This window comes from Plasmodium gonderi (assembly GCF_002157705.1).
Source record: "Plasmodium gonderi DNA, contig: Chr12, whole genome shotgun sequence".
NCBI classification, from domain to species: Eukaryota; Apicomplexa; class Aconoidasida; order Haemosporida; family Plasmodiidae; genus Plasmodium; species Plasmodium gonderi.
In genome coordinates, this window is record NW_021628937.1 from 202,717 (window position 1) to 229,251 (window position 26,535).

At 21.5% G+C, this 26,535-nt stretch overlaps 3 protein-coding genes across 3 annotated transcripts; 1 reads left to right on the forward strand and 2 right to left on the reverse strand.

Moving 5' to 3' along the window:
• Window positions 1-8,185: 8,185 nt before the first annotated feature.
• PGO_120270 (variable surface protein) lies at window positions 8,186-9,260 on the reverse strand (the record flags this gene model as incomplete). Its single annotated transcript, XM_028688823.1, has 3 exons — window positions 8,186-8,359; window positions 8,472-9,035; window positions 9,156-9,260. The coding sequence occupies 3 exons, from the start codon at window positions 9,258-9,260 to the stop codon at window positions 8,186-8,188; spliced, it is 843 nt and encodes a 280-aa protein (XP_028544624.1).
• A 12,339-nt stretch (window positions 9,261-21,599) lies between these two features.
• PGO_120280 (variable surface protein) lies at window positions 21,600-23,294 on the forward strand (the record flags this gene model as incomplete). Its single annotated transcript, XM_028688824.1, has 3 exons — window positions 21,600-21,629; window positions 22,211-23,017; window positions 23,130-23,294. The coding sequence occupies 3 exons, from the start codon at window positions 21,600-21,602 to the stop codon at window positions 23,292-23,294; spliced, it is 1,002 nt and encodes a 333-aa protein (XP_028544625.1).
• Window positions 23,295-24,607: 1,313 nt separating this feature from the next.
• Window positions 24,608-26,263, reverse strand: PGO_120290 (variable surface protein; the record flags this gene model as incomplete). Its single annotated transcript, XM_028688825.1, has 3 exons — window positions 24,608-24,769; window positions 24,896-26,098; window positions 26,237-26,263. The coding sequence occupies 3 exons, from the start codon at window positions 26,261-26,263 to the stop codon at window positions 24,608-24,610; spliced, it is 1,392 nt and encodes a 463-aa protein (XP_028544626.1).
• Between the last annotated feature and the right edge of the window lie 272 nt (window positions 26,264-26,535).

Consider the following 26,535-nt stretch of genomic DNA (forward strand, 5'->3'; position numbering starts at 1 on the left):
TGTTATTCAAGCAATATAATATAACATAGAACACATATTCTTAATTAAAAAAAAATAAAATTATATTAAAGTCGTAAAACTGAATTTATAATGTAAAACAATATAACATTATGTTGAAAAAATATGGATGCTTAAAGTCTTCATGTATATATACTATATTAATTGTACAATTCTATTAAATTTACAACACCAAAAAAATATTTTATAATAATAGAAAAATGCTTATTCAATAGTTATTTTTTATTAGAACAAAGACATATATAATCCTTTTCCTAATTATAGAATGAATTATTTTCTTAAATATGCTTGCATTGCAAGTGTTAAGAAAATTATCTTATTAATTATAATTATCTTAATTGATACTAAAAGGGTTGTATTAAACAAAGATACTAATTTTTCCCGATATCACAAACAATGACACATATATTCACTAAAACTATTGAGTGAATAATTAAAAAAAAAAAAAAAAAGTCAGAGAAAAAAAATGATAAAGAAATATCAAAAAAACGTACTATATGCTATTCTTAATATATTTTTTATTATATAAGATGTGCATACTTTATAAAGTTTTATATTTTAAATGTAACATTTTCCCGGTCCTGTAAACCTTAGAAAAGGAAAAATGTTTACTACACATTTCCTTAAGTGTGTAACGAAATTTTATTTAATTTCGTTTTGCAAATGTCCTATTCGACAAATGATCTTCAAAATTCTCTTTATTGAGCACACAAATATAAAATAAAAAAATGAATACAATAATTTATCTGTCTTAGCTATAATATACGAAAGTTATACATCGCAAAAAGGAAATATATATAAAAAGAAATTATACATTAAAAATGGAATCCTTTATTTTCATGAAAAAATGTAATAATGTGTCATAAATAAAACACTTGTAATCAAATATGGTATATATTTAAAAGATGGTTTATTATTCATGATAAGGTAATGTTGCTGCAATAAGTCACGAAAAAAATTTACATATTAAATACACTTATTTGTGTATCAGCTATTTAAAAACACTTCTTTGAAAATGTACATGGAAATTTTGTTGTACCAAAAATAATAAACATTGTAAAAGAATATAACTCGATCCATCTGAAAACTAGTTATTTCTTATATAATATATGAATTTATTGTTTTTATCTTTCAATATTTACAACAACATCAAAATTTAACAGTACTTAAATACATTTTTAATTGTTATTTAAGCATAATTCTTAAATATATTGTGATATAACAAATAACCTTGATAGAATGCATATATTTACCTTAATTTCTCTTCTTTTTAACTTTCAATATATTTATGCATGAAAGCACTGAATAAATTTTATTTTATAAATTATTTTTAAAAAGAAATAAAATAAAATCGCCAAACTTTTTCGCGTTTATGCTGTTTTCAGAAATTGGCACTTTTCATTAATACAAATTATAGTATTTTCTTAACGATATGTGTTTCTATGTTGACATTAATTAAATTGTGTTCCCGGCAACTTTGTAAGAATAAAATTACTGAAATAAAGCAAAGACATTTTTATTATATTTTTTTCCTGAAAAATAGTCCATAAAGTCATGTTTCTTGATATCTCAACAAATTGATTATTATAACATATATTTACTTAGTAAACTAATCATTTTATATGTTTGTTTAACAAATTTTTATATATTCCTATAAAGGGGTTATCTAAATATAGCTTCCCTATTTTTGTACTGTGTGAAAATAATCAATATCACATTAACACATTTTTTATATTAATCACAATTGGCTGCTTCTATGTTAAAATTGCTGAATAGCCACCTAAGTTGGTCTTTATAATTCTCATAAAAATTATTCTTAACTTTGTTAAACATAACAAGTTATATCTACATATTCATAAAGAAATATAATAATCGAGGTAATAAAAATGTTGTAATTTAAAAATACTCATTACAATAATACAATAATAAAGGCAATACACTAGAGATACAATGTACCAAAAAAACTATGTAAATATTTTACTAAAAAATGTAATAATTCAAATGTATTAATTAAATTAAGGAATAAAAATATGAGGGGAAAAAAAAAATAGAAAAAGAAGAAGCATAATTTATTATTATTCACATTTTATATATGAAGTATAAAAAATAAAACAATTAATTTGAAGTTAGCTAATCGTATTAATAAATGTGCAAAAGGAATGTACTTTCAAAAGACATTAATTTCACAAGGATAATCAGCTAATTTTATTACCATTCACTGAAAACAAATTGTTTATAACACTACTATTATTTGTGAATCTATGTTTTTATCCTATATTTAAAGTCTGCGTAATGCTTCGTGTAAATATTCTCTTAAATTTAAATATATTTTTATAATTTTATGGTTATATATCATTTTATATTAACACTCGGATATGAAATAACCTTCATTTCACTAACAGTAATGTGTCGTTAAAAGCATGAAAACGTTACATGTCTACAGATACTTCACATTTCCATTGAGTCATGTATTTTCCTTTTTTTTTGTAGTTTTATCATTTTATCATTTTCTTTTTTATTAAAACAAGTTGCTTATAAAAATATTTTGACATTTTCTGTGCATAATTATTAAAAAGCTTAGCTTGATGGATTACAAATCAAACAAATTTCCATTATATATGGATCTATTAAATAGACTTCTGAATCAGATGATGATGATTCTTCCTCGTTTTTTTCAATCTCTCAATATGTAAATATGTTTTTCTTCCTTTTCTTTTTTGTGTAAGATTGATGCAAGTTGAGGGAACTGATATATATACCTATAAAACTTCAGAATACACAAAATATACTTATTTTACAAGTATTAATACGAACGTAAAATTTTTTTTAAATGATAAAAAAAATTCTATCTTAAATTTGTAGTAAAATTCCATAGAAAAAAATTGTTTCTTTTATTCTAGTAAGTTTGAAAATGTAAATAATTTGAGTTCATTAAAATGTCGTTCCTGTGATACCATAAGAAACAGCATACGCTTAAGTTTATATGTTATACTGTGATAGAATTACATCGTATAATCCAAACTCAGTAATAACCTAATTACATTTGAGTTTATATCATGCAGAATATCTTGTATTTAAACCTTTGTGAATACAATTTATATATCTCTTCCTTTAATGATTTCCTTAGCTGCTAAAATTGAACATTCATTATACTCTTAAGCTGCACAATGATTTTAATAAAGGAAAGATATTAATTGGGGTTGTTCGATTTATTTTCACTTAAACTGCTTATAATATTCTAAATCAAAGTAGACATCCACTCAATATTCGTCTTTATGCCTCTTATCTGATATATTCATATTATTAGAATGAGAAACACATTTTCTATTCCTGTACTTATAAGGAGATCTGGTACTACTTCTACAATGATCATAATACATAAAGTGCTTATTTGAATATTTTCTCACTTTCTATTCATATGTGTTAAAAATTATAATAATAAACATGTGAACTTTTACTATCAGGGACTGTAGTATGAACCTTATGTTTTGCACAATCATGTTAGGTAACAGCAGACCCGTTACGATTACGAGGGGAATAACTTGTAAATATATTTTTTTCTATTTCAATCCATAACCGATAAGTAAAATAATCACATCGACTATTAGGTTCCTCTTTCATTATTTTTAAGTGACAGTTTTTTCTTTTTTCTTTTTTTTCATATTATACGCAATTTCACAGCAAAATTCTGAAATAATATATTTCTTTATGTGTTTTTCTCATTATTATCACAAGATATATCAAATTAAGTAGGATTTTTCTTCTTGTCCAATTCATCATATTTATAACATATAAATTTAATTCTTTTTTAAATTCTTCTTAAAAATTAGCCATAAAAAGTTTATTTTTTATATATACATTAATTTCCCCATAGGGTAATAAAACCTACAAATTTACACTATAGTGAAATTTGATATATATAAATAGCACACACTGTAAATAATTGTTCTAGAAAAAAATTACATGTTCCAAATTTTCTAAATTTACACCTGAAATTGTTTTTCATGAGAGTTTTAATTTAATTAAGAAAATTAAATTACATAATAAATGTATATATAAATATATATTCATGTACAAAAATAAAAAGTGTGCACTATACTAATATATTATATAAATATATAATTGGAACAATTATAAAGTTATAAAGACCTATTAAACCATTCTAAATATGTTATCCTATTATTACTTTATAAAATTAACAATTCCATTTTTTTTTAAAACTATATGAAGTGTTTCTAAAGTTCAATTAAAATGCATCAATAAACGGAAAATGTCTTACTATATATATATGACTGTTTAAATGAGTTATTTTTTAATTTTACTAGTTAGAATAGGAAAAAAAAAAAAAAAAAAGAAAGAATGAATGAATGAACAAGAAAGAACATAAAAGAGCTTAAAACATTTTATTTGCTTAATACTAGACAAATATTAAAATGAAACAAATTCAAGGTTGATGAAGAAGTCTTATGTTCACTCTTTAAGTAAAGCAAACAATGATAATAAGGGAATTAAAAAAAATATATGTAGTTAGGTTAAATGCTATTAACACATTCTAATTCTAATGGAACACATATGAAAAAAAAAAAAAAATGCATGACAACTTTGGATTCAAAATATTTCTATTTTTGAAAAATGTAACGAATACTAATCAATATTTCATAAAAATTCAAAGCATATTTAAAAAAATATAACGTTACATGATAAGATATAAGGTATTTTTCTTTCTTTTTATGAATCCATAAACAGCATATATATTATAGATGACCTATGCAATTGCAAGGAGCCATATATCCCCCATTTAATTATTTATATTATTTGCTTCTTACATTTTTATGCCATTTTGCATGAATAATTGTTGTAATGACATTGAACTGTTTATATAAAATAATAATAATATGATATATAAGTTCCTCTCTACAAAAAAAATACAATATTTCTAATAAGAGATTAGAAAATGCACATCCTAAAAGTGGTGTTCTTTTAAATCTTTAATCTAAACGGAAGGTTATAAATATTCTGTTAAGAATGTACATGTCCTATGAAAAAAGTTTGTGTAGTATTATGACAAGAATTTTACGCTTTAATTATTTTAACACAATTTTTATATTATTCTCAAAATAGTCATGACCCATAGATTTTAAGCATTAATTTAAATTGTGTATTTTACATAGATATCCGATTGTGTACTTTTTATAAGATCATTCATTATTTTATTTTTACAAAAAGTACTTGCATTTGTTTTTACTTTTTTTAGTTACAAATCAAAGAATACATATGATACATTTTTATTCGCATATTTTATATAATTCATTAATGTACAAGTTCCATCCTATAAGAAAACTATGACTTAACACTTCTGGAAAAAATAAAGCAATAATATATAATACGCATAAGGCTGATAATGAATTATACAAGTGCACATCAGATTCATATCATCCATATAATAATGAAAGAGAGAATGTTTGCTTAGGATGTAATATTGCATAATTTATTAAATTGGGCACAACTAAAAATAACAAGTTAATTAAATAATTGAACACGTTGAAAACAATAATTTTGTGGGAAAAATGATATATTGATACGCATAATAAATCATGAAAACAAAAAAAATAATACACATTTATTTATATATATATAATACTATGAATTCTAAAACGAAAAATTAAGGATAAAACATATAAAATATAAATAAAATGTTGTTATATAGGCATTCATAGAAGCATATTAATAAATTCATTATTCATCTTAAATTTTATTCATCCCTAATTGCATTAAACACAAATATTACTATATCCCATCATTGCGTTATAGATATGAAAATTTCTTAATATTTTGGGTAAAGTTGTTTAACCAGGTATTTATTAATATTATATATTAATTTACATTATAAATATTAGAATAACAAGATATAATAAGATAAATATATGTTTTAAACTTTTTTGTTGTATGTGTGCCTTGTACTTGATCTATTATTAAGAGTTTTCCTTATATAAATTATTTAAATATATATTTATAAAGAAAAATAATAAAATAAATTCTTTTAATATACAAAAAATTATTATTTTTTTTTTTTTTAGATATAAGTAGAATTCCTAAAATTATTTCATTTTTCGTAGTGATTTTATTATTTATATAAAAAAAAAATTACAATATATATTGTTTCTATTACTTTGTATATAAAATATCTCTTCCATAAATAATAAAAAATGGGAAATTTTCTTTATTCTGTGTACTTTTTATCATATATGTTAATTCATTATTTTTATATCTACTTTATTATAAAATGTCTAATAATATTTCTATTTAGCTTATTATATAGATTTATATTTAATCAACGTAATTCTTTATATTACTTAAACTAATTGAATATGAATAAACACGAAAAAACACATAATATAATGGAGCATATATGTGTGAGTATTATTATATAACATAATCATGCTTATTATTTAAAACATGATTAATTCATAATGTACTAACAACAATATTTTAATGAGTATTATATTCATTGTATATGCTAAATTATAATTTTAATTTCACATATTTCATATAGTTTAAATAATAATTCAGTATTTATTTTTTATGAAAAATTATGAAAACAATATATGATGCGAATATTAGTTATAAGTAAAAATATTTTAACTTTATAATATGTCAAGGAAAATGGCAATTCAACCAAACAGAACAAAATCAAAGTTTATTATATAATTAGGAAAATTATTATTTCACTGTTTAATAAAATCCGTAGTTAATTATATATCCTTTTTAAATGACCAATGATCTTGTTTACTTTGAATTTAAAAGCCCATTTTCTATTATTATGTTATAAATGTGCATGTAAAATATATAACTACAACACATTCACACATATATAATGCGTTAAAGGAACTATCATTATTAATCCATACAACATTCCATTTCTATATGTGAGATCATAATTGTGTATCCAAGGGTATATGTGTATATATAATTGTGTTTCTTGTTTATGAATCAATTCTCTTATATATTTAAAAAAGCATACATTTATAGAATAAGTATAATCACTTAGAATGTACTGTATAGAAATAGTAAAATAAAAAAAGTATTCAGCATTTTCACAATTTATACATATTTATTAATTGTCGTAATTATAAAGGCTTCTTGTACAATATAACAAGGCGTTATATGTATGCACCTCATCCTAAATTACTCATTGTTTTATCCCACAAAATATATGGAAAGCTTTGCTTAACTTACTACATCTTTCAAATGCAATACTATCGTGTAATTTATATTTCTATGATGTATTATTTGAATATATTTTGTTATATTTAATATCTGTTAATTTAAGTCAAAAATTAAATCAGAGCATTTATATAATCTCACATTAATTTATTGTTTGTTATCCAATAACATATTTATGCTTTTAATTATAAAATGGCTATAAAACAGTGAGATAAAATTTCATGAAATTTTAATATTATAAAGTAAATCAGAAGTTCAATAAAATATTTTACAAACGTTTTTTATATGCAGTAATATTTAAATGCAAAACTAAATAATACAATATTTAGCTCTTGCTGTATAGTTAACAAATTATATAATAATATTTTTAAAACACAGCACATGTCTGCATATATATTAATAATGTGGATAGAAAAATATTCAAATTTTAAACTAAAAGAACAAATTTGTTAAATATTTGGTAATGATAAAAATGTGCTGGTGAAAAAAAATTATAAACACCAATAAGTAGATTATTTTACCTAATTATTAAACAAATAAAATTCTTAAGGTATAATTAGTACATATGGAAAGACAACATAAAGAAAACAACTTGGAAAAATCACACTAATAAAAAAAAATGTTAAAATACGAACAGAGTGTGTAGGACATAAATAATATAAACAAATTAGAAACATATTCTTTGATAAAGCATATCAAAATATAACAATTAATATATATTGTATAAAAATGGTTCAAATAATTATTTTATATAATTATGAAAAATCTTTATACTATAATCTACAGTTCACATTATATGTTATACATAGAATTATTATCTGCATAAGGAAATAATATATTAAAAAAAATTTAAGCACATAATAATATATTAACAATTATTAATAATGAAAATCTAAAACTTTAGTTTACTTTCTAATTATATATAGAATTAAAATAGCAATAATCATTTATATAAATTTATAGAGTATAAAATATACAAACGGAATAGATATAAGATAAATATAGAGCAAATATCCATTGAAATTATTATAATATTAGCATAAGCATGTATGCTTAACCAAACAAAAATGACATAAAATTCAAAGAAGTTTAAGAATACTAAAAAAAAAAAATGCAACTATATATATAATAATAAAATAAATTTATTTGAATATTCGTTTTTCCAAAACGATAACATTACTGTCACTTACATCTTACTTTCCTTTATTTAATCTGTAATACTTTGAGACTTTTACGCATATAGGAATAAGTAATAATATATATATTATAATGAGTGTAAAAAATGATGCAGCAGATACTATTCCAAATGTAAGAAAATCCATATTATAATCCTTATTAGTAATGATTAACACAGGTATAGATATTATGGGAATGGATAATGCAATGGTCAGAATAACTAGACCAAAAACAAAATATAAATCATACATTGTATATAGGCTCCTTTTAAATGTATTACTAGACGCATTGGCATTTTCTTTGTATTTATAAAATTTTTCTAGATAATTGAATACTTTTTGTTCAAAGAGATCATCATTTCTTTTTATAGATTTGTATATTGGAGATTTTAACACTAATCCTTTGATAATACAATTATATTTATTTAATTTTGTACGCATTAAGTCTATTATTTCTTCTTTTGTCATCCATTCATAGGTTTGATTATGTTTTAAACCATTTTTTAATTTTTCCTGTTTAAACTTTTTTCCCTGATTATATGCCAATATCCGATGATTTCTTAAGACTAATGCATTATCATCATAGTATCTGTTACACAAATATTTTCCACGTATTGGCTAAATAATGTGAAGTTATTATTATTATGTTATAATATAAATTCTTACTAATGATAGATTCATTTACATTTAAATAATATTATAAGAAAATACAAGTATTGACAATTCTTATGATAATACCTCATTGAGATACTCAGATATCCATGTTATGAGGATAATGGTAAATATTCTAATGTAAATTGCATTATTTCTCACATTCATTTTGTGAATAATTGATATTACCATAAAAATAAATGAAATAAAAACTTAAATTACAAAATAATAAAATGGTGAGAACATGATATTTCTTACAGTGTTAATTAAAATATTTTTACTTCAACATTAATATTTATTCAAAGAACAACATGGTGTTCTATAACAGATATAAATCATATTTACCAAAGTTATTTTTAATAATATTCAAAGATGAGTTCTTATAAAAAATATTAATTAAAATAATTTTTAAATAATTAATATATTTGTGTATATAACACGAAAATTACATCATATTATATAAAAGTATATTCTTATTAATATATAAAAAAGAAAAGAATATATTTGTTCTTTCTGAATTGAGAAAATTAAATATATTCAGAAATGGAAATTTCATAAAGTTATAATTCTACATATTATGCGGAAAATTGAAAGGTTCATTCAATTTTATTATTATCATAATGAATGTTACATTTTAGATATTGTGCACATATTAATATAATTTAAAATAATTTTTACAGCATTAATAATTAATTTATTAAAAAAATATATTTTTTTAAATTTTCTAATCTGAGAAATGTAGATTATTTTATGTAATTATATTTATTATATATAATATATTTTAAAAATAAAATTATAGAATTTTGCAGAATTTTATAAATATATTTATTTTCAATAAGAATATTTAATCATTCTAATACACTACATAAATAGAGCTATTTATGAATAACATTTATTTATCCCTTAATACCTTAAATAATCTGAAATATTTTTGTATATTTTAATACAATTTATTAATTATTTAAAAATGGTAGCAAAAAATTTTCCAAATATACTTATTGTCTACACTATTACTTTTAGAAATAACTTTATATACAACCTGTTTATATGAAAATTATAATTTTATTCTAATTCTATGTGAATATCAACATTGTTCATATATTTATATTTTGTTATAATATTTTTTTATCTTTTTTTTTTAATTGTAAAATTCAGTAATAATAATGACTACACATGTCATAGTTATAATTAATATAATCACGCTTATATACATTTCTACCTTTATATAGAATTCACTAATTTATTTAATAATTTATCTTAAAAACTTTATTATATCGAATGAAAAATTATTTATGATTTTAAAAATATTTGAAAAACGAAACAGGTTTATTGGCATATGTAAACCATGGAATACATTTTAAAATTAAAAAAAATAATCTTAATTTTTTGAGAAAAAATATAAAATTTTGGAATAATTCTATTGATAAAATAAGTGAATAATTATATTTCGGTTACTGAATGTCATATTCAATGGTTTAATCTACATGTTTTTTATTTCCACAAAAATTTAAAGCATCTAGCTCTGAGAAATCCCTATTTTAAATTGATGACTGTATTTTCTTATCAAAAAATTTTAAATCCATAATTTATAACGATCGTTGCTTATCTGATGAAATATTTTCCTCATGTATGTATAAAACCCTTACAAATACATATATTGTTACCCAATATATTCCCCTGGATTATCTCAACCCTCAAAAAGCAAAAATTTAACCCTCCTTTTAGTCTTTTTCTGCATTCATATATACCACGTTTTTTTATTTAATATATTCTACACAATTGAAATTGCTGTTTATTTGATTCTTTATAAGTTATTATAATATATATAATTATTAAATTTGTATATTATACAATGTTATATAAATTATGAAATATATAAAAAATATATCTATCATAAATAAAAACTTATTTATAACTAGTTTAAATTAATTATGTAGCTTAAAATCATGTGCACAAAATTACTGTACTCTAAAAGTCATAGTTATATTATGTTAAAAAATAAAAATATAATTGGCTCAGGTACATATTTTCACGGATAAATCATGTCGAAAATGATATAGCAGTCATTTTTTAGCTTAAATAATTTAAAAAAATAGCATTAAACAATAGATAAACTAATCCGTTTAATAAATAAGGATCAATTTTTTCAAAATAACCAATTGTATTATATTATACTGTATATTTTAAAAATTAAATATGTATGATTAAATATAAAAATATGTTAGCGTATGGATAGTACATACAACATCATATCTGATTTCATATTTGTGTCTTTTATTCATATATATCTTATTCAATGATAATATTTTTTATTGGTAGAGAAAACATCCTAATTTTCATTTAGTGTTATAGGAAATATGAATAGTCATCTCTTCGATTATCACAATCAGTTTCCTTTTAATATATACTGACAAAAAAAAACATAAATCCATGATAATAATAATCATTACAAATAAGTGTTTATAAATGTATTTTCATATAGGGTAATGATATTGAATGAAGCTACATGCAAAACACATTTAATTAGTGCTAATAAAAACAAACTATTTCTCATTTCTGGTATAATCTTCTAAAATGTGTGAAACATATAAATATATTTTTATGTTACATATTAAATTAATAAAAAAATAAAGAAGCGTAAAATAAAAGATAACAAAAATAATTTTAATAATGATTAAAAATGTTTATGAAATTTAATACAAAATAAAATTATAAATAAAAGGGCATCTCGCATTACTATGATAACAATATGTATATAGTCACTTATGGCAATATAACATATCCTATTAAGACACACTTTTTATAGTGCATAAGCATGATTACTATGTATTTGTGTAGTTGTTTTTACACGCTTTAGGAGATATTCCATTAAGCATTATATTTGATATTTATTAATTAAAGATTTTATATATTCTATGTATAATATTAAGCATTTTTAACAGTAATATTTACCTAATATAATTCTATAGATATGTATTAGCAAATGATAGATACGTAATTTTTTCTATATATATAGATACTTTTCTTCATTTTCATTATAATTGTTTATTGATGAGTCATTTATTATAATTAAAATTACAAGTACATAACAATTAGGACACTTTTTTTTTTTTTTTTTTTCTATTTTCAAGATTTTTAAGAGTTTAATGAGAAAATATTGTCTTTATCCCTATAAATAGTTCACATGTTCATTTCATATTAATTTTATTTTTTGCAACTGCAGTCCATAAATGTCCTCTTTTCCGTAACTCAATAAAAATAATTATTCATATGTATGTACAGTTACTTATACTCTATATTTTCATTCAAAGGATTTTTTCATAAATGAATAATTATAAAAATGTTGTCATTTATATTAACGATATAGATGTAATCCCCTTTTGCTACTTACATATAATGATTCTATATCATCCTCTGGTAAATCGTATGCAGGATTAACATGATTATTTGTTCTTCTTTTTTTTTTTTTTATTCCCATTTATCCATGTTTGGTCTATTCCGAGTTTACTAATACACAAGTATAAAAGGATAAAGAGTGTATGATATATGCATTTATACACTATAAATATTAAAATAAATAAACTATAAATACCATTATAATATATTTACACGCTAACGTTCAATTTTTATTTACCCTAAAATATGATAAAAAAAAAAAGAAATGTTCCTACTATTGAAGAAGCTACAATAATATTTTGAAAATTATCTAAATTTAACAATTTATTTGGCGTTTCAATAATATTATCAGTAACAGGTTCACTTGATGTAATCGATGGGGATATATGTGTGTCTGATGTGATTTCTATAGCTTCTTTCTTACTCTTTTTTGAGAACGAACTTACTTCTGGCACATGCATCTTTGTGCTTGTACTTTATCATTATGTTCTTTTATATGTTCCATCTGTTCTTTTAATTTATTTAATAATATACTCGGATTGTATTCCTTTTCTTATTTAACGTATGGTTCACAATATTCTTCTAATTCTCCTTCATAGCATCAGACATTTTTATACTTTAGGTATATATGCATAATGTATGTGACATATTCCATATATTTTTCGCACTTGTCTTTATTTTTATTTTTGCATGTAATGTAACTATAATTTTCAAAATAATCGTGCAAATCTTTTTCTTCTTTCCTCCCAACCACATTGCCTGAATAATAGCAATTACAAGATAAATCAATGGTATGTTCTTCAATAATAGTCGGAACTAAATCAAAAAATTTATTAACAAGATCTAGATTATTTAATTTATCCCCAGAACTGTAATTTTCCCTTAAGTCATCAAAAAACCAATATTGAAAGTAATAACAATTGTTTTTACGTATATTTAGTTCTATACTAGACACCTCTGTTAAAAAGTTTTAACATTAGTACAATAACTTTCGAATTTATTACAGTACCCTTTTCCATCATTTAAATTTTCTTCCTTAAACATTTCATTGTATCTTTTTTATGAAGGTAAATCTGGTAATTCAATTTCCTGCCATTTACATAGAATCGTTTAATGGGAATATATGGGTATATTCATCCTTTGCAATATGCCTATTTTATTTTTCGTAAAAATATATACATAGTTAAAATATAGTAATATTTATACAATAAAATTATAAATATACCCAATTGTTTTTTTCTAAAAGTACCATCGTATTATATGTTTACTAAATCAAATAATGATATTTGTAATTCCTCATTTACAAGTGTAATGTAATAACGGATGACCTCTTTATATATTATTCACAAGTATAAATTAATTATTAAAAACAGGTAATTTATTTTTTATACATTAACATTTTTTAAATTAACAATAAGTATTTCAATGATACTATTACTATCGTAAAAGATTAAAAGATTTTATTATTGATAAATGTACAAAAGAAAGTATTGTTATGTAAAATATGAAAATACTATAGAGCTATATGACACTATGAATAGTATGTAATGGAACAAACCATTCCAATTTTATCATAGTAGATGCTTTTATGTGTTCGTACAATTAATGATTATATATGTCTTTTTAGATATAGACAATTTGACATCCCAAATGTAAGAATAACATGTATAGTTTCGATAAAGAAATATTACCATTGTTGTGTCTTAAAAAACCCTGGCAGTTTTTTTTTAAAAATATATTACCCTATTTCAGGAATTTTCAACGTTATAAATTCATATATACATTTTTAAAAATATACGCATACGGGATTTATAAAATAAATGGAACAAACATTATGAGGATAAACTAACAAGTACAATAATGTGCCGTAAATAAATTTTATTTATTGTATAAAAAACATAATGTATGCTACAAAATGTTATAAATCCTACTTGCGCATTATTCAATACGGAGACATTTCACAATAAAACAAGTAATCTCTCTGTTCTTAGAATCTGATGCACAAAAAAATAGTCCTATTTTCCTATATTCATTTTTTTTACATGTAATAATTGAACGCTTAAATATTAATATTTTTCCATATGGATATGTAATAAATTTTTGCGACTAAACATTTGAGAAAAAAAACAGAATTTAATTAGTATCACATAAATAAAAAGATTATTTTAAATGATACATACACTACTAAAAGTACCTAAAGTGGGAATCCAGAGTGATATAATATCTCGAATGCATTCAATAAAAAAAAGACACTTGTATTTTGCTGGATTTATACCATCACATCTAAAAATTTACTTTTTCCAAATGATTCATTTATATTCTTTTATTAAAATAAATATTGAGGGCATGAATTACTTTTTAGTTAAAAGATTAATAAATTTCAACTCTTCCTCTATTAATATTCTGTGGAGTTAAACATGCATAATTATTTTGTTTATTAAGACAATGAAACACGACATGTTTTATAACGTTTTAAATATGGTACCTCTGTAAATTTATTGGCTTATCACACAGTTCAAATATGTTTTTAAAATGATTTATGATCATAATGAATAATACATAGGTGAAATGGAATGTAGTTTGCATTAAAAAAGTTTTAATTAATAATTTCAACCGATATTACTTTTCGGATGTTGGCCTTATATATATAAAATGAAACTTATCTATGTTTTACATCTATGTATAAAAAGATTCTTAATTTACATATTACAGTATAAGAGAAGTTTCCACAATATAACGAGCACTTAACACATTAGTTACATTTTAGAGATCAAATTTTATAAGGAAAAGAATATTTATTCCAAATTGTCACGGAAAATTATATTAGTATTTTTCTGTAAAACAATATGCAATTCTTAAATACTTTTTTGACAGTGTGTCTTATATGAAAAAAATTTCAAATAATTTTATTAAAGATTTAATTGCATTACAACGAGTATGAAAAATCTTCTATGTCCCAACTTTTGGGTAAAAAAACGAACGTGTGTATGACTAAAACTCTGTATTTAAAAAAAGTATGTATAACACAGGAAAACATCAATTTTGTCCCTTTAAAATTAAAGGTAATGCGAAAACATTAAATATTCTTATGTAATATCTAAAATTAACATAATATCATAAAACTAATGGATATATGCATGTAACAAATATGCCATGTAAAATGCTTATTAAGCTTCTGTAAAATTTAGAAATTTACTTTTGTATTAGGAGAACAAAAATAATAGCTTAAATGAAACACATGCAAATAACAAATATAAAAAGAATGTATATATAAATCAATAAATGTGTAATGAACATAAAAAAAAACTAAAATAGTGAATTATTAATAACATTCTCTATTCAAATAAAGAAAAATTAAAACTAATTATTTAAAAAATTGTTATCGCTCCTCTATCCAGTTAACCTATTAAAAGTAAAATAATAACTTCCAATTCAGAGAGTTATACATAGAGTTTTATTATATATCATATAGACACAAAGAAGAAAAGTAATTATGTTATTAACAACATAACGATTAAAGAAGTACTAAAATGTATAGATTGTTGTGACCTCTAATATTAGAAATATAAATATTTAATTACACCTTTTAGAGTATTTAATAGATATCAAATGAATTATTTTATATAAGAATTTCAAATTTTTATAATCATACTGAAATATTATCTACTTCAAATTAATAAAAAGACAATAAAAGAGCACAAAAATTAAGGCGGTTAAATAGAGTGGCTTACCAATGCAAAAAGAAAAAATCATATATTCTTTTTATAAATAACGAACTTATGTGTATATCTGTAGGTATATTGTGTTTACATGCTTTGTATGTATGCTAAATATATCTTATATTATTTACATAATAAAAATTTATAAACTCAGCAAAAGCATAAATAGTTAATTTTTAAGACATACAGACTACAATTAGTTTTAAATATTATATAGACATTTTAAATTTCTTTTACAATAATAAAATAACATATAATTTATATATTATTTATTTTTCATCATTTTATGCAACATTATAAAATTCATAAGATGTTATTAATATACTATTAAACCAGATTTATATACCCTCAAACATTTATTTGAAGCCAAGAGGTAGCTGCACTTCCTTTCACTAATAGCATTCATTATAGAAATCTGTTATACAACATCAGAGAAATACAACCTTTTAAGGGAAAATATACATTATATAAAATACGTACGCTGTGTCAATATCAAAATAAAAAGATTATAGAGACATATTTATACATAAAAATTTCCAGACCAAATCTTCTTTCATTCGTTACTGTTACTTAAATGAAACACTTCTGTATTCATTATTTAATTTTTTTGTATGCATTATGTGCGAACCAGATATACTTATGCATATATTGCCATCATTTAATTCCTAAAAGTTATATTTGGACATATCGCCACTTAGATTAATTTAATGCATAGAAATGTTGCAAATACCCTGAATGAATCTTGGAATATATAACTATATTACAGATACCTATAAAAACAACTGCACGTACAAAATAGTATTCGTTCTAATGATATAAATAATGAATTTCAAAAACACTCCATTTAAATATTAAAGTACATCAATTTATATCTTTTGTGAGTATAATTATTTATACCATACTAAATTTAATAATATAGTCTCATTATACTAAAATGTAAAATTTCAGTGTGCAAATGTCTATACTAATATACAAAATTTATTTTCCACATAATTTATTTAATCAAATAATGGGGAAATACATTCATAATAAAATTTAAAGGATTTAATATGGCTATTATAACGGTTTATATGCTCGATGGTAAAAAATATTACCAACTTCAAAAGTAAAATAATAAATTTTTTAAATTATTCAGACGAATTTGAACATAATGTTGACAAAATTCATGGAAACATATATAGTGAAATTCACGAAGATATTTTAAAATATGTAAATATATAGTAAATATAAAGGACTACTTTGCAAAACATTTTGAAAAATCATATATACTATATGCTTTATATGAAGAGGGAATAATAAAGAAATTTTCTAAAAAATAAGACATCTATATGCCGTAGCAATAACATATCTCATAATAAAAATATTGCTTAAATAACATTTGAAACAAATGAATTCGATTAAAAATATAATATATGTGAAAAATAATTCGAAGCGATAGAGTAACTTAAAACATGTTTAGTATTAAGTTCAGAACTATATAAATTTGAAGGTTCTGAATGTATGTAATTCAAAATTCTCCTGAAGGAAAAATATTAGGCTAAAAAGAAAAGAATTCAAGGAATCCATATAGCTTATATATTATTAATAATTCTTTTTTAAAAAAAGATAAAACCTCTAAAGCAATTGCTGACTATCGGAATAATATACCTGTACAAGTATTGATTTCAAAAGAACTCTTATCTGACTCTTGTCATAAATCCAAAATTAAAACAAATAACAGAAAAAAGTCTCTACATTCAACCAATACATTATACAGTAATATAATCCACCGCATAAATAACATATATCCTATTTATACTATTATTCATATATTAATAATGCCCTGGTTTATATTAAGAATAATATATAAAATTTTAATTTCCTTTATCATGACCATCAAAATATTAATGCGTAGCACTCAAAATAGCAAAAAGTTAAAATAATCATGAATATACATAATTCAATAATTAAATATAATTGCATAAACGAACACCTAAATAGAAGATCACTTTAATTGGTACATATAATATACTAGTTATTCTTGTATATAATTATAAATAAAAATCATATGAAATATATACATGATCTATGTCACTTAATGATACATATGTTAGTCATGTAAATTACTATGATCAATCAATCCATAATACATATTCTAGTCATTAAAGTATTAATATTATAAATTCTAATAAGAATGAATCTATATAAAGTAATCCTAGTAATAAATTATTATAAACTGAATTCAGTAGCATGATACATTAATACTAAACCTAATAAATAAAAACGAATTCATAAACTATAATAAATAATCATAGAACCATAAGATTAAAATATTATAGTTAAAACCTAAACCCTGTATAAATGTAAAATCATTAAAGGTATTCCATATATAAAAGGAAAGTGTTGAGTATGAAATAATAGATGAAAATATGAAAATAAACTTAAGCAAATATTGTCTGTATTGTACAATTATATATTAATCGGTAATTTTTATATTTTTTATTTTAATAATATTTATTAATATATTTTAATTTTATAGTTCTTTAAGTTATTTCGAAATCACTCTATTTATAGATATTTCCTATCAAGTCTTCTTATATATATATTTGTAAAATGTTAGAAATAAATTACTCTTTTAATAACAATTATTATTAATATTTTATTGGCACTACACGGACGTTCTTCACTTACCTCAGTATATGAGCAATGTAAAATATGTTCCTTTTTCCTTTATATATAATTTAGGAGTCTCCTAAATTTTTGAATCCATATTTTATTAATGTTCCAAGATTTCTTTTATTATAAATTAAGATTTTTTAATTAATAATCCTTGAATTTCGTTATTATTTAAGAGAAATATATTTCTTCTATTTTTTTTTATCTTTCATATACTTTATCAAGATCCATTAGATGTATTCTATATCTATATATTCGTCCATTTTCATGGAGAGTACACAGAAACACTTTTATTAATATAATATAAATATAAATTATTAAATTTATCCACGATGCGTGAATTTTATTTTTTTTTAATTATATTGTAATTTATATAAGAGTTCATAGATAAAGGAAAATCCACATTCTAATAATGTGGGTAGGTATTACCAAAATTAAACTTTTGTTGGTTTTGTTCATAATTAAAATCCATGAATATTATTATTCTTGTAATGAGGTCATGTCACATAAATAACTTCAAATTTCTCTTCCTTTTGTGTTCTCTTTTTATAATATCTCTCCTTAAGTTTTCTACTCCCAAGAAAGCATTATTATTCAAGAGACATCAGACGATATGTCATAAATAAATCCATCAAGCTTTATCTATATAACAAATAATCTGTCACCATTATGGAAAGTAAAAATAGTGTTATTTTTCCAAAAATTATCCTATTTAATCAAGATCTTTAATAATATAAATGCTCTTATAACCTTCAGAATATTTTATGTAGTTATAATAAAATATATATTTTCTAATAAATAACAACTATTAATCTTAATATATGGACAATTATTAAAATAATTATAAATTATTATTCTACAATCTAACAATATATTACTATTTATTCCCCGTTTATTGGAATCATCAATGCTGCGTTCCCAAAATACATGATCAAATACGCTTAATATAATAATTTTTTAAACTATGAAAAATATCATGTAATTCTAAAATATGCAATGTTTAAAAAGACCAATAGAATTCCACACATATTGTTTTACTTTAAAATACTTTTTCAACTTAAACGAAAGATGTATTAATATAAGTATATTATAGCACATTCAATTATTCATTGTTTTCATGTAAATATGTATATACTATTTTATAATATCATTAAAAAAGAAAAATTCAAAAATATTATTTTATTGGTAATACTTATCTTTGAATAAATTAGAAATTTTTAATAATATACTCTATGTGTTTATCCTACGAAATATTTTTTCATTACATACTTTAATAACACAGCGACAACATTGCACTTGTAATTATAAGCCTTCATATTAGTTTATAAACATATTAAATATATGTAAGGATTTTAGTAAATTTACATAGTATTTTCTAAAATTATTATGTAGAATAAAGTGAATATGTTCATATTGTTTAATTATCAGAATAATGTTATATATGTCCATATATCCAAACGTACATTAAAATTGCATGTAATGTAATTAATGCCTTTGAAAAAAATATTTTATGTAGCAAAATAGAAAAACATCATTTGTATTAAAAAAAAAAGTTTCTCAAATATGTTAAATATAAAAATTGCAAAAACAACGGCAATATTTACTTTAAAAGAATGTATAAATAGATACTAAATAATACGTGTCTTATAAAATAAATTCAAATAAACTTTTTATATAATAAGTATAAATACATATATTATATATAATAAATTTAATATAAACTTTATTACCCAGATATAAGTATAGTATATGTATTATACACAACATATAATCCAAAATATTTTATAACAAATTATCTATTATTAATCAAACAAATATAATTATATTTATTGAATTTTAAATTATTTTATAAAAAAGTAAAAGTTATGCTTTTATTTTTATAATAAATAGGAAATATTCATTAAAAGAAATAAATAATGGATGCTTCAATAATGACATATATAACTTAATCCCCTGATACCAATGTAAAATTAAGATATATGTTTATATTATTATAAATTCAAAAAGTTCTTATAGGTCTTCATGTAATTATAGAAAAAGAAAATAATAATGCATACATGTATAAAAAAGTATATTTTAACAATTACAACATTTTGATTTTTTTAATGATGTTATATTAGTATCAAACCACCTGAATTATATCTAATAAGTGACTATAACTTATTATAGGTTTAACGACTTTTTCATTCATTGCATATATGAAAACAAAAAATGTTATATAAAAGAATTATTATAAATAAATTCAAAGTACTAAAAAAACTAATAAATTTATAAAAAATAAAAGTTATTATAATTTAATCAGCAAATATTATACTGTATAATTTTTAATATGTATTATTAAAAGGGAATATGTTTAACAATATGTTTTTGTATAAAATTAGATAAATAATAAGAATGTAAGGCATTATTTATACATTTAAGAAAATGCCTACAGTAATATAAGTATAATAGGAAAATTTAAAAGTATATATTCGTTATAACATTTCTTACAGCATATGTATACACTATTAAATTATAATTGAAAAAAAACTTTTTAATTCTAATAATTATCATATTGTGATGTTTATCATAAACTTTACAAATATTATATTAATTTTTATACTTGTACAAAAATATGTAGTTGTAAAATTGAAGTCCATATTATATTGAAAAGTGATTTAAGCTTAAATATTAATATTTTATTATATACAATTAAGGATATTAAATAACTGTTTGTACAAAACTATATTTTGTACATAAAAATAAATTATTTCCTCAAAATATGAAACATATTTATCAATCAGAAATAAAAGTGAATATTATTAGGATATAATTTTTATCCATGCATTAAACATATAAATATATTTGTCAACATATTATCTACAATTTATATATTGAGACAATTAAAATAATTTGCTTGTGTAAATAGAATATAACATTATTGACAATAAACATATGTATTAATAAGCTTTTTAAAACATTTTTTCCTTTTAGATTTAATGCTTATTATATAATCTACATAGATCTTATTCGTATATTAATAATGAATTATATCATAATAAATTCATTCTGATACTTTTTATAAACTCGTGGTATGCATATCATTAATATATATATATATTAATATATAATATTTAACTCTTGAAAAATACAGAAAATTTACATAATAGCTTATGTGTATATAAGCTTACTCATCTCAAAGTGCATTTTTTCCCATTTTTGCCCTAAAGATACCTAAATATGATATTACAGGTATAAATATTTTTATATTAAAACCATCATTTGTGATTTTTCATAAACTAGTAATATGTTAGTTATAACTGATATGATATGATTATTTTCTTAAATAATAAAGATACTATTAATATACATTAACTCATACTTATTCCTAAGGGTCAAAAAAATAGTTATTTAACATCAGATATTAATTATCAAATTTTGGATAAAAGATTTATGGGAGATGGGGAATCTAATAAATGTAATTTTAAAAATAGTACATTAAACGATGATTTATATTTTTTCTCATTTTGCGCGAGTCTTATAGGAAATTTAAAAAATTTAAACAACATGACATTCTTAATGCTTTTTGATAACAGTCGTTGTGTGTATTTAGATTTATGGATATATGATCGATTAAACAATGGAGATATAAAGTATTCAAAGGATTCACCAGAATATCAACTTATTAAAGAGAAAGTACAGGAACTTATAAAACATTATTCCACTATTAAAACATGTGAATTTAACTTTGATACAATGAATAATATACAATTTCAAAAAACCAAAATGTTATGTGACTATCCATTAATTCATAATCAGATTCAGTTTTATCTTAAAAAGCACATAGAGAAATATACCCCAGAAGATGATAAATACATAAAGGATATTCTTCAGTTATATAATGAAGTAAAAGCGGAATGTGAAACAAGAGACCAAAAATACTGTAATATGTTAAATAATATTGAAAAAAAATATTCCTTTGATTTGTTAAAACAATTAGAAGAAATTAAATTAGATAATCCTAAAACGCATTCTAATTTAGAAGGTAGAGAGTTAAGACCTCAAGCAATGCCAGGGGAAGATAAATCAATGGGTGATGCTGCCACAACTGATACAATACAAGGCCCAAGGGTGTGGAAAGCTATGTTAACTGTTTATGTATTTGTTGGAATTTCAATGATATTTTTTCTTATTTATAAAGTAAATATGAATAACAAAAACTTATTTTTATGCATCTCTTCTCAAATTTATTTTAATTTTACATAGATAATATTCACATAATTAAGTTATAATGATATCTTTTTCCTAATAGTTTAGTCCATATATACCCTGGCTACGCGATAGTCCCCTAATAATAAAATTTATTCGAATTATTAAAAATAAAGCAAGAAAGTTAAAATTAATGAAAGAGGAACATAAAACTGAGAACACAAGATTTCTTATGCATGAATATCTGATTGGATATGATTCTATGTGAAAATATTTGTAACAAAATACATATAAAAACAGTTTGCGTTCATTTATATTGTATTTTATGAAAAAAAATTTACGTATGTTTAGAACACAGATCTTAAATAAAAAATACAAATAAAAAAATATATATACACTAATTAAAACGAGAACCTTCACAAAAATATATACCTGAAGGTAATATCCAAAGTCTCGCATTATGAATTATTTCTATATATATTATATAAAGTGATACTAAACTAGTATTTTTATAAGTAGTTATTTTACCAGAGCAAATTATTATTCATTAAAGTTCTCTCCTTTTTTCATAGCAAATATAATAAATACTATTAAAATTAGAGCAGATGTAATAATTAATTCGTACGCTATAATGAAATATTCAGACAAATATGCTTTTTAGTTTGTATTTTAATTGCACATACGACGCTTTTTGTGCCAAATAATAATTATTTGCATTGGTGAAATGCAATATACTTATTAAGATATTACATTTTTTTTAAAAAAAAAATAAAGTTCATATTTCATAAAAAGAAAATTAGCCAATAAAGCGAAATTAAAAAAAAAGTAAATAAAAATAAAAAGACAAATAAATGTAAAATTACGTAATATATTTATAATACACTAAAAAATATTATACACACATGTGTAAAAAATAATATGGTTTCTCATAAAATGAATGCGTTTTAAAAAAAAAAAAGTCTTAATTATTTTTTTCTATTTTGAGAATTACTAGTTCATATGTATTTTGCGTATATTATATCTTCTAATTCCATCATTAGAATTATATCCTCACTATTACGCATAATCTTATTATTTTTTTTTTTAATAAATACCTATTTCTTCAAAATTTTAATTTCTATGACACTTGTGAGTAAACAAATATATTTATTCCTTATGTCCCTAAATTTATTATAGAAGTCATATATACATTTATTTTCTATTACTTATTTCTTTATATATATTACTTTCGATTATTTTTATTTTAAATGCATAAAAATTACTATATTTCAAGTGTTTGTAGTAAACTTTGAAATGTAGGTGTTTGTTACATATAATATATCTAATAAAAATTAGTTTTACTTTCTTCATATTTTTGTAAATGTTGTAAATTTTCATATTTAAGTCTAATATAATTTTTCATAGTTATTCTATTAATAATTGCATGATATGTAGAAGTGTTCTGTATTTATTATTAATAACATTTATTTTTCTTCATTCCAAATATGTTAAATATAATGAATATTAACATTCTTATAATTTTAATCTTGGTATTATCGTTCTTTAACATTTTATATTTTATATAACATTTATGAATACTCTTCATGAAGACTGATATGCAATACGTACTCTATTATTCCTAGATCTATTATTAACCGAACTGGATGAACGATTTTGTAATTTTCTCTGATCTTGATAAATATAGTGTCTATTTCTTTTTCCCCTCAAAAACTTACTGTTTAACCAAGGTCCAAAAGGTGTAAACTAAAAGAAACATAAAAAATATAAGATATGCATGCATATTTATCTTATGCTTACATATATCATTCCAAACTAAATTGTAAATTGTATCACAACGAATCCACGATTCATAATAGCATTTCTATTAACCTTGTAATAAATGAAAGATACGAAAAAAGTTCCTAGTACAAGGAGGAAGGACACCCCAATTTTAAAATAATCTATATTTTTTGTAATATTATGTATATTTAAATGGATGTAAAGATTTCTTGTATGATCCTTCCCAATTCTAGTAGCACCTTTTGATTTATAAAATTTAAATGGATCAATCAAAGGTTCAAGGTTAAACACTTCATCAAAACGTTCATAATTTTCTGCTGAGACTTCACTACAAGCAGCATATGTTGGTAGAATATCATTTTTCATTTCTTTGCATCTAAAAAATTTATATTCTGTTTTATTTTCCAAATTATCAACGGTGGATCTCTGCGATCTTGAGCTTTGCTGATCCCCTAAATTTTTAGTACTTTTATCGTCTGAGACTTCCTCTTTCTTAGTAGAGGATGGGCTATCACAACTTTTGAAATCAGCCAAAAGATTATTTGGATCATACTTTTTTTCACATTTAAAATAATCCTCACAAAGATTTCCCCAAAAGACATCGCAACAATTATGTTCCTTTTTGTATTTTTCATATATCTTTTTAATGTGAGTAAGATATTTATAATAGCTTGCACATTTTTCATTTCCCGAAGAAATTTTATTTTTAATATTTTCAAATTCTTTAAAATAATCGAACAAATATTTTATATCTTTGCAGTTATCTAAAGTACATAAAGAATAATAAAAACATGGTTTATATTTCCTAAATTCGTAATTATCGAAAAGTTTAGTGACTTTTCTAGCGTTCCAACCATTCGTAGTTTCTGGAGGTTGTTCATCGCCATTTAATCTAATAACTCCTTTAGGCTCTTCCGGTACTATAGACTTATAATTTTTATTGAAATCTTTATTTATTAAAGTGTAATTAATTTTATTCCATTTCAATAATAACTCATCAATGTCACTTGTTTTAAGAACATTTTTCTCGCTTCCATTATATACTTTGTGTAATTCATCGAATACCCAGAAATTAAAATATAAGCAGCGATCTCTATAACTTTCGGTTTTAATTTTATCAATTTCATCCAATATACCTAAATTTCTTTCAATTTTTTTACAAAGTGTTTTAATATCGCCTTTTTCAATTTTTATATTATCGCAATGCCCACTAATGTTTTTATAAGTATCACTAAGTTCTTTATTCAATTCTTTGTATATTTCATGTGAATTTAGATCAGTTAATAGATCATTCTATATATATAATAGGGGAAATAAAAATATGATTAGTTAAGCAGATAATATTTAAAATTATTTATTTTATACATAATTAAATCTGTATTAATTATTTAAGTGGTCACAAATATTATTAAAATGTAAAATTAAAGATACCCAATCATCACTGCTACCAGATATCATTATATTTTAAAATATATTCAATAGATTCAATATTAATTATTATGCTTTTAATCTACCTATATATTAAAAAAATAAATAAATCATATGTCTATACATAACACATGTTAAAATTAACACATTAATGCATATTCCCATATTATTAGGATTGAACCTTATTAGATATTCTATAACGGAAAAATATAGACAAACATAATTTTAAAAAAATATATTTAAATTAAAAATGTTTTAGAAATTATAGAACATAATGTTGTAAGAAAATTCTCAGTGTAAGA